Here is a 17,136-nt window from a genome sequence, read left to right as displayed (position 1 = left end):
CATAACTGAGTATTGAGAGAAGTTTCGGAAGGACAAGACAAGCTGGGTTCACAATGAAGAAAGAGAAATGTTGATGATGGATGAAACGGGGGCCTTTCTAACAGGCCCGGACTGGACATTGGGGTAGGATACATAGAATACCTTTGGCACACCATCTCACGCGATGGCATCAAACTAAAATTAAATATAGTAGCAGCCATCTTGAAAGCTCCTGTTCCCTTAAACAAAGATGAACTCAAGTCCTTCAGGTCTCACATAATTATTTTCCAAATTTGTAAAACATTTTGCCAGCCACATTGAACCCTGTTGAAAAAGAACACATATTTTTATGGGAGACCTAGTGTCAGGATGCTTTTGAACAGATAAAGTCATCCATCAGCAATGCTCCATCCTTAAGCAAATTTTGTCCCCAAAAACCTGCGTGTCTCACTACTGTTGATAGCAGCATTTGTCTGGGCGACACTCTCACCCAGTTGGGTTCCTTGAAAGGACCAGAATCTCACAACTCTCTCTTTGAGTGGGAGACCTTAAGATATTTTTGGGCTTTGAGGCATTTTTAATTGTTCTATGGGGCATACCTTTTGTGATCCGCACAGGCCATACACCCCTAATTGTTGCTCTGACGACCTAAGGATCTGAGTGTATCACACCAAGAATGTTGTGTTTGGTATTAGGGTTGAAAGGGTACAATTTTAAGATGCAGTATGTACTAGGCAACAAGGATGTAGTTGCTGATTGTTTATCTAGCATGCCAGTTGACAATTTCACCTATGTTGAAGAAGAGCATTTAGACGAGTTTGTCCTAGCAATTAATATTTCAGGGTTCAATAAAGAGGAGGAGGAGTGACATAGATATGGAACTTTTAAGAAATTCTATTTTATAGGGGTGGCCCAATTCCTGCAACGATCTATCAGAATATGTGGCTAAATATTGGGAAGTGAGGCATAAATGTTGCGAGTGATTCTGTTTGCTGAGGTAGAAAAATTATTCTACCCTCTGACATGAGAGAAAGAATATTAGTAGAGCAAAGTTTGTTCTGCATATTGATGGGAAAGCATGGATAGGTCAATTGACAGTAAAAAATAAGTTGTGTAGCTCGTAGTGAAAGTGACATATCACACTTGCTAATAGAAAGGCCCCCGTTTCATCCATTGGAACTCTGGACAGTCCAGTTGGTGTTGTACATTGAAGGCCTTGTTTAACAGAGAACCTTCAATGAAAATAATGTTTTAGCATTGGTTGACTACCACACACGTTGGGTGGTAGCAAAATGTGTGCACAGTGTAACTACAGATGTTTTGATAAAGTTCTTGCGAGATATCTTCTTTGAGGAGGGTACCATGGAAATAATCTTAATGGACAATGGGGTACAGTTTACGTCAGGACCCATACAAAGCTATTGGGACAAATGTATATCCATCAAAGCTTTGTACTGACCACAATCAAATTGGCTAGTTGGAAGACTCAACAGATTGGTCATAGAGTGTTTCGAAAGGGCCGAGGTTATGAAAAGACCTGCCAAAGAAGCGATGCAAGAAACTATTTAGGCTAACCACACAACCCCCAACAGTTTCACAAAAGTAACCCCCTTGGTGCCTCTAAAAGAGTAAACATTCCAGAACGAACATCAGAACATTTTGGATTAGAAAGAAAAGCCTAGTTAAGGTATACAAAAAGGGGGTCCTGAATAGGTAACATTCACAACGATATGATCGCATGAACTGTGTAATGAAACCTTCATTAGCAGTAGGTCATTTGGTGAAAATGAAATTGCCAGGTACTCACAAGAAAAAGGGAAGCAAGTGTTCCTGTCATTAAAGAATTTTTCAGTTAGGCTGCAATGCGGTGAAATTAGACAATGAGTAGACCTTGAGTAAGGACAGGTTATCCAAACTCAATCCTGTGTCACAAAGTCCATCAAATATCCAGGGGGGCATGAATGGCTCCATAAGTGATTTCGCTCATAGATTTAAGGATAACATCCTTATATTTTCTCAAATATATCGCCTTCCTCTCTTCTCTAGTCGCTCTTGGAGGAAACTATTTTTTTGGGTTGATTATATTCTTTTCATATAGTTGATAATTAAGTGTTGGTTTATGTATGTATATGATGTGGTTTGTATAAGGAGGAAAGATGTGTTGTATCCCTGTTCCCCATTTGAACCTTGTTCTACCTTTACATGTTTGTTGGTACATTTCTCCCCTACCCCGTAAAGTACTTACCTGGAGTGTTCCACACAGTTGTTAACTGTCTCTTAGGAATGCTCGTGATATAGTTGATGGACGCTTGCTTTGACTGGAATGGTGATGTCCATTAAAAGAGGCTCTACAACCTCGATTTTGACATCCAACAGACCTGTTAACGTAGAGATGGCTGCTGACGTGTCATGGTATGCAAGAAAACAGATAATGGTCATAGTGGTGTCCTTGATTCAACGCAGCTAACTGGAAAGATATCATATTGAGTAAAGGAAACCATGAGAAGGAACGTAATGTGGAGTTAGGAAGTGGACTTTTGTATGTATTAAACTAAAGTAGGGTCTTTATCATAGCCAAAGACCTAATTCTTTTCTGAAAGTAGTGATAGATATGGTATCTTGCGATTTATTGAGATGGGTTTTCCTAGCAGAAATACAGAAAGGTAATCCTTTTAAACAAATAATTGGCACAGCTACATGTAGTGTGCTCCGTTTTGAAGTTTAGTTTAGTTTTAGTTTTTGTGCGAAATGTTTACTTACTACTCGTGCCTTAATTTACAGCATTAGTTATTTATGTATTTATTTATTTGGTTGGTATTGTGATAAAATGTCTCCTAGCCACAGGAAGCAACAGACCTTTGGGAAGGATAGTAGTAAAGTTGGGAGAGAGCAGAAACGGGTGATGAATGCAGGGTAAATTAGCGGTTTACTTTTGAATAATCACAATATTAAATACCTCTATCCTCTTCACCCCTCTGTCTGATTTTCCTCACCTATGCTACCACCCTTCCCAAAACCATTGTTGCTTAATTATTTATTTTTGATGATGTTTATAGCACCAACAAGTTGCTTTTCGATACTTCAGGGTAGTCTGAGATAATGTAAGATTCAAGACCAATCGCAGAATTCAGGTGACACGTCAGTGAATACAGATAGGGTGAGGTGGCACATTACATCTACTCGAGTGGTTAAAGCAAACACGTGCAGGACTCGAAAATGTAAATTATATCGATGTGTAAGATGCAGTGTGTGAAGCAATTATTTCATGATTTAAATAGTTATTAGAAAGCTCTGAAATGCAGCGAGAATCCGCTTATTAAGCCTTTATAAGTCTAACTTTTCCCTAGTTATTGCAGCAGGTGCAAAGTCTGCCTGTCTCTGCCTTTATCATATGTTTTTTGCCAATTACTGCCCTACACCTACATATGTTACTGTGCATCACGCTTCAGTCAGTTTTGAATGGAGAGCTCTTGTTCCCTGCAACAAGATTTGCATCTGTATGGGATTGCTGCACAATCTTAATTTATTAAATGCAACATACAATAATTATGTATACGAATGATGATTTGAACAATGTCTTCTGCAATTTGTACGTATCCACTGTTGCTTTCAGTTGTGCACCAGCTCCTGCCAGCCAAACCTTCTTTGTGCTGCTACCCCGAGACCCCTTCAAAATGTCACCCTAATGACACCCTACAAATTACATTGTGAACTTAGTGGCTGGTGGCAGGAACCCTGAAGGGATCAATGCTTAACCCACTCTGGGTCCCTCTCTATCATCGTCGCTGTTGCATGCTCAAACCAATTCTCTTCCAATAAACCTTTGCAGTTCTTTGGTCTTACAAGTGGAGTAATCCTGTTGCAGACCATAACAGTTTACAGTGGCCTAGACCCAAGGCTACCTGCAGAAACGTGGTGCCAACAAGCAATCTACATTCCACAACTGATTAACCAACAAACATTCAAGAAGCCTAGACGGTGGACAGGTCTGCAAGCACGCGAAAACAGAGCTAATAAACCTTATTTCTAATCGAATTATGGACAAAGTGGGAACTGGTTTCCCGGGGGTTTCTGTTCCTTTGTCCCTTCTTCAGGCCCTGTGACTTTTTTTCAGAATTCTTCAGCGGTCATTGGGTAACCGAAATGTGACTCCCAATCTATACTAATATAATAAAGAGAGAGCCCAAACCTTTGAGGCTGGTAATCACCGGATCCACAGCACCAATCACAACACCCAATACAGCGTTGGAAAGGGCAGTTGCAGCAGAAGGACATAGGCTATGCAGACTCCCACCATATACATTTAAAAGGTAAAAGAACCATGCCAGCAAAGTAGTCCCTTGTGGGCGTGTCTGCGTTGTGCTGTGGGCGTGTGCTGGGGACGTGACAAATGCTGGGGGCGTGTGGTACGTTCCGCCCTTCATGCCATGTCTCATATCGTGTGCTAATCCCACCCTGCTCCCTTTAAATACCCCTGCACCCCATAATCATAACCCACCCTTACTCCTTAAAATACCCCAACACCCTTAAACACTAACCCATCTTAACCCTATAAATATACCCCGTACCCCAAAACTCAAACCCATCCCTAAACCCTAAAAATACCCCTGTACCCCAAAACCCAAACCTAGCCCTGAACCCTATAAATACCCCTGTACCTCAAAACCCAAACCTACCCCTGAACCCTAAAAATTCCCCTGTACCCCAAAACCCAAACCTAGCCCTGAACCCTAAAAATACCACTGTACCCCAAAACCACCCCTGAACCCTAAAATACCCCTGTACCCCAAAACCCAAACCTAGCCCTGAACCCTTAAAATACCCCTGTACCCCAAAACCCAAACCTACCCCTGAACCCTAAAAATACCCCTGTACCCCAAAACCCAAACCTAGCCCTGAACCCTAAATATAACCCTGTACCCCAAAACCCAAACCTACCCCTGAACCCTAAAATACCGCTGTACCCCAAAACCCAAACCTAGCCTGGAACCCTAAAAATACCCCTGTACCCCAAAACCCAATCCTAGCCCTTAAAATACCCCTGTACCCCAAAACCCAAACCTACCCCTGAATCCTAAATATACCCCTGTACCCCAAAACCCATACCTATCCCTGAACCCTAAAACTACCCCTGTACCCCATAACCCCAAACTATATATGAACCCTTAAAATACCCAAACACCCCAAAACATATACCTCAGTACCCCAAAACATATACCCCTATACCCATACTAACCTTATCCAAACATTAAAAAAAAAACATGCTTTTACCATTCATGCATTTACAACGAATTTCGTTGTAAATGTATGCGTGGTAAAAGCATATAAAATGTAATGCCATGCGTTATAATGGCATTGCGGAGTCATGGTACTTTCGTAATGAAAGTATGCGGAGTGATGGTATGCCGAAAGAAAGTTGCGGAATAATGGGTGTTTACCCTCCCCCGGTAAGTACATTGGTGGCACGGCGGCCCACATCTCCAGCAACATACTCATATTTTTTCACCACCTGTTTGAAAAATGCACAGGTCTCTCTCATTGATGGCCAGCACCGACATACACTTTTAGAAACACCTCCCGCCACAAGTTCTAGAATTGCGAACTTTAGAGCTGGGAAGCTACGGTCGAATCTCGGCATCAGCTCAACATCCTGTGATTCCAGGCAAATCGCTTTGTCTCCCCGTGCCTACCACAAATGAATGTGTTCTTCTGTAATGTAAATTGTGCTCATGCCATGTTGTCGACTTCACGCTATATAATATTGCAAGGAAAAATAAAGTAGGGAAACTCGAGTTCACACACTAGTGAACGTGCACTCTTAAGTGCATCAGCAGTGCACTGTGAATCGGAGCGTTTCACAGGCCTGTCACAGATAAGAAATGCTATCAAAACTAAATCCTACAAAACAATATACTACTGGCCGGCAGCAATTCATACCCGGACAACGTCGGGACGGGCTGCTAGTACTGTATAATGCATTAAATAAATAATCTGCAAACAGAGATCGCTTTAATAGATGTACAGTTCGTGTTTCATCGTGCTGTTTAAATAAGCTATAAAGTTTCTTTTTTCATAATGCTTTGACTTTTTTTTCTGTTCAGGTGAATGTTTTGGCTGTAAGTATATGCACCCGGGAGGCCTATCAGTCCATGAAGGAAAGAGACGTCGATGATGGACAGATTATTAACATCAACAGGTAAGTGAGAGTTTTGGCTTCCACAAATGTTTTAAAAACGTATTGCTTTAATTAAAAACGATGTGACTTCTTTCGATGCATCGGAACAAGGTGTAAAAACCTCGGCGATTTACCACCACGCGTGTACTGGATGCGTAAAAAAGTAGGCCACTGGTGTGAGTGATTTCTCAGTTTGGGGGGTTGTAGCCCCTTGACACCACTGACTGTTGGGCTGGAAGTTGCACTCTGTACCACCTGCTGTGTCTCTTCAGACGTCTGCTGAGTTTCTGTGCCTCATGCTGGAGAGTACTTCAGTGTAACATGGCGCACGGATCCTGTTTTATGCAAATCTGCAGGTCAGTCAGATTGGAATGACTAACTTTTTTCCCCTGCAAATGGAGCTGAAGTAATCCTTCCTTTCATAGTCTCTAGAAGGGGGGTCCTTAATTTTTCACTACTCTCCGGGTTGCTAGGGCGAATGGTGCATGAGAATGGCCAACCAGTACTAAGGATTGGGGTACGCTGATATACCGCCATGACTGCCCAGAGAATGGAGTGGGGTAGGCATTTGTGTCTGTTAGCCCCATGGCCACTTGCATTTCAATAAGTATTATTCGCAAATCCATGCCAATAAGTGGCCATTCTACAAGCACTGCTTCTGCAAAGGGTAATGAATGCGGTGCGACTCTGGATTGTACTATTACTTAAAGATCTTAGGGCCACTTAGAAATCAATGCATGTAATCAAAAGAAAACAAATGACTAGTTCTTAATTTGTGTCTCATTTGAAAGGTTAACAGCCAGAATTTCGATCCTCCATTAATGAATGAATTACAGGTTCTCCCTACATGACGGTGCTCGCCTATTTTATTCATTGAAGAGACTTTAGAAAAGCGTGATGTAATATGATACTTACCCATTTGGAAACCTTTTAGCACGTTTTAACCCGATTTGGTGACGTAGTTAGGAACTTTAATTCAGTTTCTCTTTCATTATTTATTTTTACAGTGGGACTTGACACTAGCTGCCTCAAGCCGCAGCCTACGGTTCGGTTGTGCTTGTTGCAGGGTGTAGTTGCCCCAAGACATGTGTTGCTTGGCTGCCTCTTCCCCTTCCTGGACATCTTGTATGTGGTTCAGGCCCTGCTGGTGGTGTTTCTGGCATTATAGAAAATGCATATATTGTGGTGCACTATATGGACTACCATGTAGGGGTGGGTTCTACCAATGCATGGCCTACTGTGGGTACTTCTGGCACTGCGGCTGTAGCAGCATTTAGAGACTCTGCACACTGTAGGCTCCCTCGTGGTTACCTCAAGTACTCCCTTCTTGCCTCTTTTTGTATGTGTGTGGTGTGAATGTAGCAGGCAAGAGACATTGTGTATGTGTGTGTGTGTCTTATGGCAGTGCAGCTGCTCCTGTATTTGTCTGTCATTGTTCAGCCCAGAGATACTCCTTAGAGTACTCATTCATTCATGCTGTATATATTTTTTGTGTGAGGGAACTGAGTCTAGCCTTCCTGTCAGGGGCACGATTGAGGGAGGGCCCACTCATCCGGGGGATGAGGGGGCATTGAGGTTAAGGCCTATGTAATTATCGTGAGGTATGGGAGCCTCTGTGGCCCTTCTCCGTGCTCTACTACTGATATTGGTATGCTGGGCGTGAGGGTACTCAGCTAATGGTAAATCTGCCCAACCTTAGTGGCTTGCAAGCGTTTGTCTACATGCGCTGGGCCTGCTCAGTGTCTGTATAGAAGCATGTACGACTGTCAGGGTTTTAATTATTATGTGCGTGAATCGAGATTGGGCGTATACTACACATCTGTTGCGTGAGTAAGAGAAGCCTGCACCAATACTGTCCATACATCACCTCTATTGCCTTTTAAGATTATTTGACCACTACTTGTGCTTTGGTAGCTCTTTGTGTGTGAAGACACTTGCACAGTTGCTACTGTTTGTTACTCATTAAACTTTCACCCTGGCTGCCATTAATGCTTTACCACTCCGTAAGTCAATGTTACTCACCTGCTGTTCTACACGAAAAGCGTGCACTGCTGCTGCTTGTGACACCTGGTCTCTTGTCTTGTTGGACTAATGCACCAACTGTTGTGGGTCCACTCAGCCTATCATCACTCCGAGGATGTTAGGATGAGTACCATTGTGTTGGATAACAATAAACATTTGTTATTACTTGCCAAGGTATCCCATGTCTGAATGTGCGCTTTACAGGTACACTTTGTTATGTACCTGTTGAACGCGATTTTGTCTGTGTGTAAGGGAAGCTTGCAATACTGCTCTCATGTCTCATGTAGTCCCTGTTCTTTGAGTAAGGGGGGCAGGGATCATCACTGCTTATGACCATGTAGATCACTTGTGAAATACAGTTGAGTTAAAAACTCCCTTCTTAGCAGCTTTCAGAAAAAAACTGGTCAGTGTAGAATATTGTCATCGCCGAAGCAGCAAGTTCGTGCATTTCACTTCCACACTCTGGTCAGATTTCAAGATGCAGGGCCATCGCTTGTGTACGTTTTGGAAACTGACCCAAGTTTGGTGACTCGAAGGCATGGTCTGTACAGTGGTCAAAGGTGAAAACCACGTCGCTCTGCATGTGATCAGACACAAGTATCCTTAAGAATGAAACAATTGTGCAGGATTCCGAAGCTTGAAACTTAACAAATACAGCTGATTGCGAACAAGTTAAACTACTCCTGTTAGAGAATTGTCAATTGAGAGTTCGGTTTCTACCTGCCACTGCACGTTTCACTTCAAAATGTCTACTGCTCTTTAGTGCTAGAGTTTAAAGCAGGTCAAAGATATTCAAGAAACGGGGAAATTAGGGGTCAGAAGTCTTAGGCCAGGCTACTCCGGGCCACAGTCAAACACTACTCCAAAAGTGCTCCAATCCGACACCTTGTAGGCGTGTTGTAAGTGTAGATGAGCAATGCCATATTGCCATGTGCGACCATCTTCACTAACATTAGATAGCAAAGTTCTCCCAAGTGGGAACTTTACCGTATAAAATACTTGTATACAAAGTACTTTGTTCTTCCCTTTTTCAAACTAAGAGTTTTGCATTGGGATTGTCCAATGGTATCCTTCCTACTGACCTCACCAAACTAGATTTTAGTAAGATTCTTCCGCTGGATCCATCTACTGTGATGCTTTACAGAGGCTGCTGAAGTAGATTTGGTGGCCTCATTCATTTAGCAGCCGCTTCTCTGTTCCTTCATTACCTAGAACCATTAAGCATGCATATGCCATTTACCTGCTGCATGTATTTTCATCTTTCTTTCTCTCATTCTTACCTTGTCCCTTACAACCAGTTAGCCCTTTTCCACTGTATTATTTGTCTTTACTTTGAATTTACACCTATTTTGGTTTGCATTATTTCTGTATTGAACGGAGTTGCAGTCCTGCAATTTCTTTTCACAGAACATGCCTTGTACACATCAGATAAATCGAATCTACCCCTCAAGCACAGTATATTACCTGATATTATTTTGCTGAGTAAATTGCCCTTTGCTCCTCTTGAATTAATCCCAGTTTTCTGTTTAGGTACAAAACACACGAGGCATATGTATCCTCCCTAAGAGGTTACTGTTTACTCACCCAAGATCTTTCTAAACGTGACATTGGTATCGGCTCCTAGCTGTTTGAGACTTAACTCAGCTCTCAGGTACTAGAAGGGAAAGAAAAAAGATGAAACCCTCAGAGTGGTACAACAGATGGTGCTGTGCAACGCTCGTAGAGATGTTTGCTCCAAAGACATTGTCCTCTTACAGCCAATGAAAGTAACTCAGATAAAATAGATAGACCCTTGGTTTCATTTAGCAAAAATTGCCGTAAGTGCACAGGGCGTCAAATGGATGGCAGAGCATGCTCAGTGTCTTTATATTAGCTGGTGCTGCATCTGACATTCTTCAAAAACCAATCCTAACAGTTATGTTGTCACACTTTCATGAACCAATATCACCTGTGAGGGTCTCAAGGCGCTGGTGTGAGGTGGAGCAGCATGGGTGAACAACACTTACAACGCAACTTTTACATCGCAGAGCCTTTACAACGCAACCATTACAACGCAAACTATTACAACGCATTGCTCTGGGGGCGCTCTAGGATAGGGAATAGGTTAATTTACTATCCAATAACCTTCCCTAGTGTCCACAGGGACTGGAGTTGGAATAGTAAATTAAACTATTCACTATCCAGCACCCCAAAGCACTATGCGTTGTAATGGACTGCGTTGTAATACTTACGTTGTAAAGGCATGCGATGTAAAAGCATGCGTTGTAATGTCATACATCCGCAGCATGGGGCGCAGTTGACACCTAAGATTGTGGATTGTAGTGTTGTGTTACTTTTGGAACTTGAGGCACAGGTAAGGTGGGAGAGCTGGATATACAAAACAGCTGTAACCCAGTGTGGCTGATACACAGATCTGTTTTGCAGTCTGAAAGTCCTTCTTGTGAGGGAGAGATAACCTAAAGTGTAACAAAAGACAACGCCAGAAAGCAACAGGAGACCACAGAGTTATGTTTTTTATATATGTTCATATATTATAAATACATTGGAAACTTAACAAAGTACACAAAATTAAACCTAAATGATCATCAAAGTCAAACCCAAGAATATAACATTAGAAAATTGAGCTAAGACTAAAGCAGCATTTTAAACACACGCATCACCAGTTTTTCTAAACTACTCACCACACTGCACCATATGGTAGAACACCACATTACCAAACACCAAATAAAATAATAGAACACCATACCATATTGAGTCTTTCATTATGCCTTAAATAATCTAAGGGTACAACACATCATATGATTCAAGATTGCCATACAACAATCCTCGCCATACCATACATCCTGTTCCACTAAATGCCACACCACCAGGCATCAATTCTGCCAAAATGAACCATGGACACAGCCATATGTAAGAACACGGAACCTAGAAGAAGAAGCTATAAGGAACTTGAGAATGAGAAGTTCGAGTATAGCAACACAGAATTGAGCGTACAGCAAACGCCAGCTACTAAATCAACAATGCGTTGATCTAGAGCAGTCGCAAAATATGGGCATGTATTGATCCATTCTTTGTGAAAGAAAACCCAGGTTATAGATCAGAAACATAACTTCCCATTCAGAAACAACTCAGTCTCACACACTGAACCACAGCTATTCTACGTGGAGTGCATGAAAGAGTGCTTGTCCTCTTGATCAGAGAAAGATCCTTCAGGACTACACAAACGCAGATAAGACCACCAGTGCTAACATGGGTTTGGTGGACACACCATATAGACTGTCAATGACATATGGTACATCCACATTTGTTTGATCCAGAAGATCACCTCCCTAGCACCAATCATTGATCACACTACATCACCCACTCGCTTGGGCTAGGAGATAACCACATTAGAGTCCTCTCGATGGTTAAACCCAGAATCAGAGGCCTAACTCTACCCATGGGAATTGGAAAGAAGCTAAGTAGTTGGCAAATGCTGCATTGTATAAAAACGGTGTAATATAATGTAATGTAACATTTGGGAGTCTGTGTAGCCTCACCATTAATGGTACTCTGTATTTGGTGTTATTATTTTATTTTGGATAGAAGATATCACCCATAGTTTCTTAAGATAGCAATTTGCATGTGTCCGTCTCCTTCCTGTTATAGAGTAAAGAATGGAAATGTGCAGTTTTTATATGAGTGAAAGAAATCTTTCTAATGTACGTTAGCTTCACTTATAAATTCTTGAAATTGAACTAATGGTTCTGCAGTCCTACAATTGTCCTACAGTCCCACAAGTGTCCTATTTTACCCATCTCTTACCCAAAAAGCAATTGTAAAAGTTCTAAATGGATGGAAGCTAAGCGTAACTGAAATAAGGACTCAATAGCTATTTGACCTCCTCCTTCTATGAGGTAGCAGTGCTGTGCAAATGTGAGGGTTGTCCTGTTCCTATTGATTGGAAAAAATCAGTTGAGGTTGCTTTTCTGCTGGCGATTAGATACCAGAAATATGCATCATTAAATGAATGGCTACATGCCTCTTTGAAGGGTGGTATTGCAGAGGAAAGGAGAAACACATAAAACAATCATTGTTACAGAAGTCCAACAGTTACCAAAAAACATATGATAAATAGGTCTGTTATTTTTCGTGGCTAAGAAGAGTAGCCGGTATTTGTGAGACATATGTCACTCAACTTTGCAAAAGGATCTGTGGACATCAAACATGAGCCACAAAAACAGTATGCTTTCTTTTTCTTGATGTCGTGTTCTTAAACCATTAGCAAACGTCTCTGTTTACTGACCAATGTACCGTATTTTCTTCAAAGAAAAGCAAGCTGTTATGCATTTGCTGGATGGCCATCTCAATATAAATACACGTCTGTGTCTTTTTCTTCACATTGTTAAAAGCACAAAGTAATCGGCAATAATGTATGTGCACACTTCTTTTATACGAACTGTATGTGTATACACATAAATTCCTATATTGTATTTTAAACATCCAGATGCTGTGTGCCTGGACGATTGAATGGTGATCACTTGAATCTTTATTGTATAACTTTTCCTCTATCAGGCTTAAGATAATGTTGTATTATTGTTCTTTATATAGTGTCCATATATGGCAGCCTCATTTGTACTGCTTGCACTATTGTTTTTATGAAAGCTCAAGGTTGAAGGGCTTTCTTACTTGTATGAACTATGGATGGAAGATTTATTCTTTACACCCAAAGTTTCCCTTTTATAACTTTGTTTACAATTGTTTAGCTTTTATTATAATATTATTTTCAATTGTTGTAGCTGCAAAACTAGACAGACTAACATCAGCAGCATACTGAACACTGACATCTGAGATATAATCATATTTCTTTTCTGTGTATGTTTTTATTTTGTTATTACAAATTTCACTTTAAGGTTTTAAAAAGCAACCTGTTTGTAGCTGGGTTTGTTTACTTGTTTCACGTTTGGAAGGGTGAAAAATATTGCCATCTGTTGCCAAGAATCCAATATTGAGAAGAATCATCCTAAATCATGTGACTTAAAAATATATCTAGTGTGATTTCACAAACATAACTATTCTAATCCTATCTTACCATCTCATAATTCATCGGGAGAAGATCCTTGTTTATTCATCGTGTAGTTTAGGTATGTATTCATCTGTGTTCATTTTTGGATTGACCATTTTAATCAATATATTGCTATTCTTGCTTCTGAGGTGCATCATGTTTGTTTCTTCCCAGTATGTCTGGACATAGGGTGATATCGTCACCAGAGACCCACTTCTATACTGCAACCAAGTTTGCTATAACAGCATTGACAGAGGGACTGCGGCAAGAACTTAGAGAAGCAAAGACTCATATTAGGGCAACAGTAAGTGACATTTTCTTTGGGAGTTCTCTCAACAGAATCTTATTCATTTTCTTATTTTTCATTGGCTTCTTCTCACGGAAAACATTTCTCACTTTTTTGCCTTTGTTAGAAAGCAGTTTGGTCCTAAGCAGTTTACCTCTGTTTCAGGACTTGCTCAATATCCAAACATTTCAGAAACAAAAAACAGGGAAATGGTTTGCATACTTTTAATGCAAGTTTGCCATATGCGAGTTTAAATAGGGTGCCTCAGAGTACGGTTTGCAGGTAGTAATCTGTAAAGGCACTACAAAACAGATACAAGTTTTAAGTGTTTCTCAAATGACCATCCTCATTTCCTTTTTATTTGCACATACTTTTGAGCATGAAGTACTAAAAATTGACACAGTATTTAGTACGTTAAATTATCATTATTTTTTTATTAAAGGTGAACTATTTGGTTTCATTTTGAATTACATTAGTGTGCATTTAAGATTTGTAAGGGTAATCTAAGCAATGATTAACATGAGTAGACCTTTTGCAATGTAAATCCTCCAGGAAAACTCTTGTTATACCTACTTTTGGTGTTACCCGAGCAGGAACATCTTGTCCATTTGCAAATTACAAACATTAAGAATGGAAGTATACTGTATACTCACAGCGCAGGTAGTGCAAGTAGTCGTAGAGATAGATCCCACATGCACCTCCGATAATCCAACCCCTTAGCCATGGTTTGTTCAGATGGGTTATTTTGAACTACATTACCTTTTGATGTGAAAACAGCAAATCAGCTATATTGGGTTTCACACCTTCTGCATTCTGAACACTGTATTGGAGATTTAGGCAGAATGAGTTTTCCCAGTTAGGTGTGATGAGATTTCAGGCCTAAAAATGTTTGGCGCGTCAGCTCAGAATGCAAAAAGATTCATTTTAGTGTTGCTGGATATGATTGTATAAACATTTAAATGCCTCTTCCAATTCCACAACAGCAATGAAATAGACATGACGATGGTAATTATTTGTCACTGGCTATCTTCCCTGTAATTAAATAAAAAACCTATAAGATCAATGATATTTAAGTAGTTTATCCGTTGCTTTACCTGAGTGCCCTAAGTGACTTCAGGTGCTCTTGTGTTACTTACACCAAAAGTGTGGTAAATTGTGAGTCCCCTAAAAAGATGATATACATTTCAGTCTGGGGCTGCATTCTGTACCAAATATACAAAAGGCAGAGTTGACATTGAAATTTTTAATGTTTTGTGATTATTCAAGCGGTTTTGTAAAAAATATATATATATATATATTGATTATAGGATTATCCCGTGTACATTAGATAATCATCCGGCACTCCAAAGTTGGGTTGAAAGTCCTTTTATCAAATTAAAAGATGACAAACTACATCGACGCGTTTCGGGAGTCAAGCTCCCTTGTTCACGATGTTTTTCCACCATTTCATTTGCATTCAAATACACCATTCAGTGATAGTAGAAACAATAAATGGACACAGTGTTAACCATTAAAGCACAATTGTCTGAAAGGTGGCGGCCATATTTTAACGTGTCACTTTGCAGTAATCACTAGGCTTTCCATTTCATTGCATTGGTTCTCATTTGTGTATTATTGGGAAAAATATTTGGGAAAAATATTTCTCTTTTCTTATAATTTTTCAATTTTGACCCTATGCTTTAATTGGGAATATCAATTCCTCAACAAAAAAAAATAAATATATATATATATATATATATATATAACGAAACCGTTATTCACAAACACCATCCTTTTCAAAAGAATAACGCGAGTAAGCCCAAGTTTTGTGCTGATTCTTCAGTGATTTATTGTGCAAGTATAACACCAGCCATCCGCCATAACGCGTTTCACCTCCCAAACGAGGCTTGATCACATGACGTGCAATGAAACAAAAGAGAGTCTTAAATAATCCCAAATGGGGGCGCGGCATATTAAACTTATTTAAAGTGACCAGTGCATATATAATTCTCTTTTTCTCAAACGTTTCGTCAATTTGAAACAGAATTAAGGGCTTAGTGCCCAATGACTCCGATCCCACATATATTGACATGTAAAATCCAGGACATGGAATTTCATTTCATCCCCATTTCATGTACACAATTAATTACATTTGGATATAAATAACTAAAATATCAAAGTTATCAAAAAATATATATCTATATACAATCTGTTATCAAAAACACATAATTATATATATATAAATATCAAAAATATGCTAGTCTATATATAAAAAACATCTTTTTATATACATATATACACATTAAAATTAGTCATGTATACATATCCTGTGGGAAATAAATATCCAATTGTTCAAATTGCTTAATCTGTACATGATAATCAAATGATTATATAGAATGATTCTTGGATAAGCACAAAGAAGCAACGTAACCAAGCCGCAGATATGCCTCCATCGCCTATTTTATCTTCTTTGGTGCAAAGGCCCTCAAGAGCAGCTGTGAAATATATCTAATGTGTAAAAATAAAATAAAGTGCCCGTGCCACAGAATTGATAAAATTATCAATAATAACGAAATTTATTTTCAAAACCATTTCACAGAAAAAATGGAAGTTAGGGATACCGGAGCCTTAAAAATTCATATAGTTACTTGATGGCTGTGCTCAGATGATTTTAAAGCATCAGCCGGGGTATACTTGGCATCCTTAAACAGAACTTGATCAAGGGCAACTACCTACACCCAACAGGGGGAAAGGAATCAACTGAAGCAAACAAAATTGTGTGTATTAGCTAATCCAATATTAATGAAGCTGGCAAGTGAAGATATTGCACTAACAAAGTATCATAGTTCCTTTAAACAGGTGTACAAGTCTTCCCGGTCATTGAGTCCAGCCGGACTCTTGCTGTTCATTTCTAAGATGTATCTAGTCTCCAAGAGGCGTAACTTGCCCTCTCTATCTCCTCCCTGCTTTAACGGTAGTACCGTATCAACTAGATAATATTGAAGACTACTGGGGTCCCTGTTGTGCAATGATTCAAAATGGCGTGCCACCGGGTAGGACTGATCCTTGCTAGTTATCGCTCTGATGTGTTGGAGTATGCGTTTATGTGCCGAGGGCCGCGTGCTGCCTATATAATTTAAGCCGCACGGGCACTGTAAAACGTAAACTACAAACTCCATCTTACAAGTCAGGCGTTTAGTGATGGGTATAGGTTTCTCCCTAAATGGGCTTATATAATGAGTTTTGTTTACCCCATAGCGGCAAGCTTTACAGAAGGCACATTTTCTGAAGCCTTTGTTTAGGGCCTCCCATGTACCGGACAGGATTGTCTCTAAGTTGTTACTAACCAGGGCGTCCGCCATGGTTGGAGACTTACGGAAGGTGATTTCTGGTCTTATGGAGACATCACCCCCAATGATTGGATCCCCTTTTACCAGGTTCCAATTTCTGAGGAAAATCTTTTTGATCTCTGTATGCTGTTGACAAAAGGGGACTATGACTCTAGAATTTATATGTGGGCTGCCAGTGTTGATTACTGGTTCCTTGGTTTTCGGGATTAGAGCCTCCTCTCTTGTTTTGGCTCTAGTTCTTCTGATTGCTTTATCAAGGACACTTTCTTTATAACCCCTTTCTAGGAAACGTTTCTTACTC

The 17,136-nt window shown here is 40.1% G+C and overlaps 1 protein-coding gene across 2 annotated transcripts in view; it reads left to right on the top strand.

Moving 5' to 3' along the window:
• Positions 1–17,136, top strand: part of DHRS11 (dehydrogenase/reductase 11) — a 554,518-nt gene that overhangs the window by 290,003 nt on the left and 247,379 nt on the right. The window contains exons 3-4 of one of the 2 annotated variants that reach the window (XM_078679784.1): positions 6,081–6,175; positions 13,395–13,524. In XM_078679784.1, the coding sequence (XP_078535910.1) occupies positions 6,081–6,175; positions 13,395–13,524 (225 nt within the window). The remainder of the gene's footprint in view (positions 1–6,080; positions 6,176–13,394; positions 13,525–17,136) is intronic. The other variant, XM_078679785.1, reaches the window with a different exon arrangement.

The sequence above is a fragment of the Lissotriton helveticus genome, chromosome 3_1, assembly GCF_964261635.1.
Source record: "Lissotriton helveticus chromosome 3_1, aLisHel1.1, whole genome shotgun sequence".
In the NCBI taxonomy this organism is placed as follows: Eukaryota; Metazoa; Chordata; class Amphibia; order Caudata; family Salamandridae; genus Lissotriton; species Lissotriton helveticus.
The sequence above is the reverse complement of the archived record's forward strand: the minus strand, read 5'-3'. Positions and strand labels throughout refer to the sequence as shown.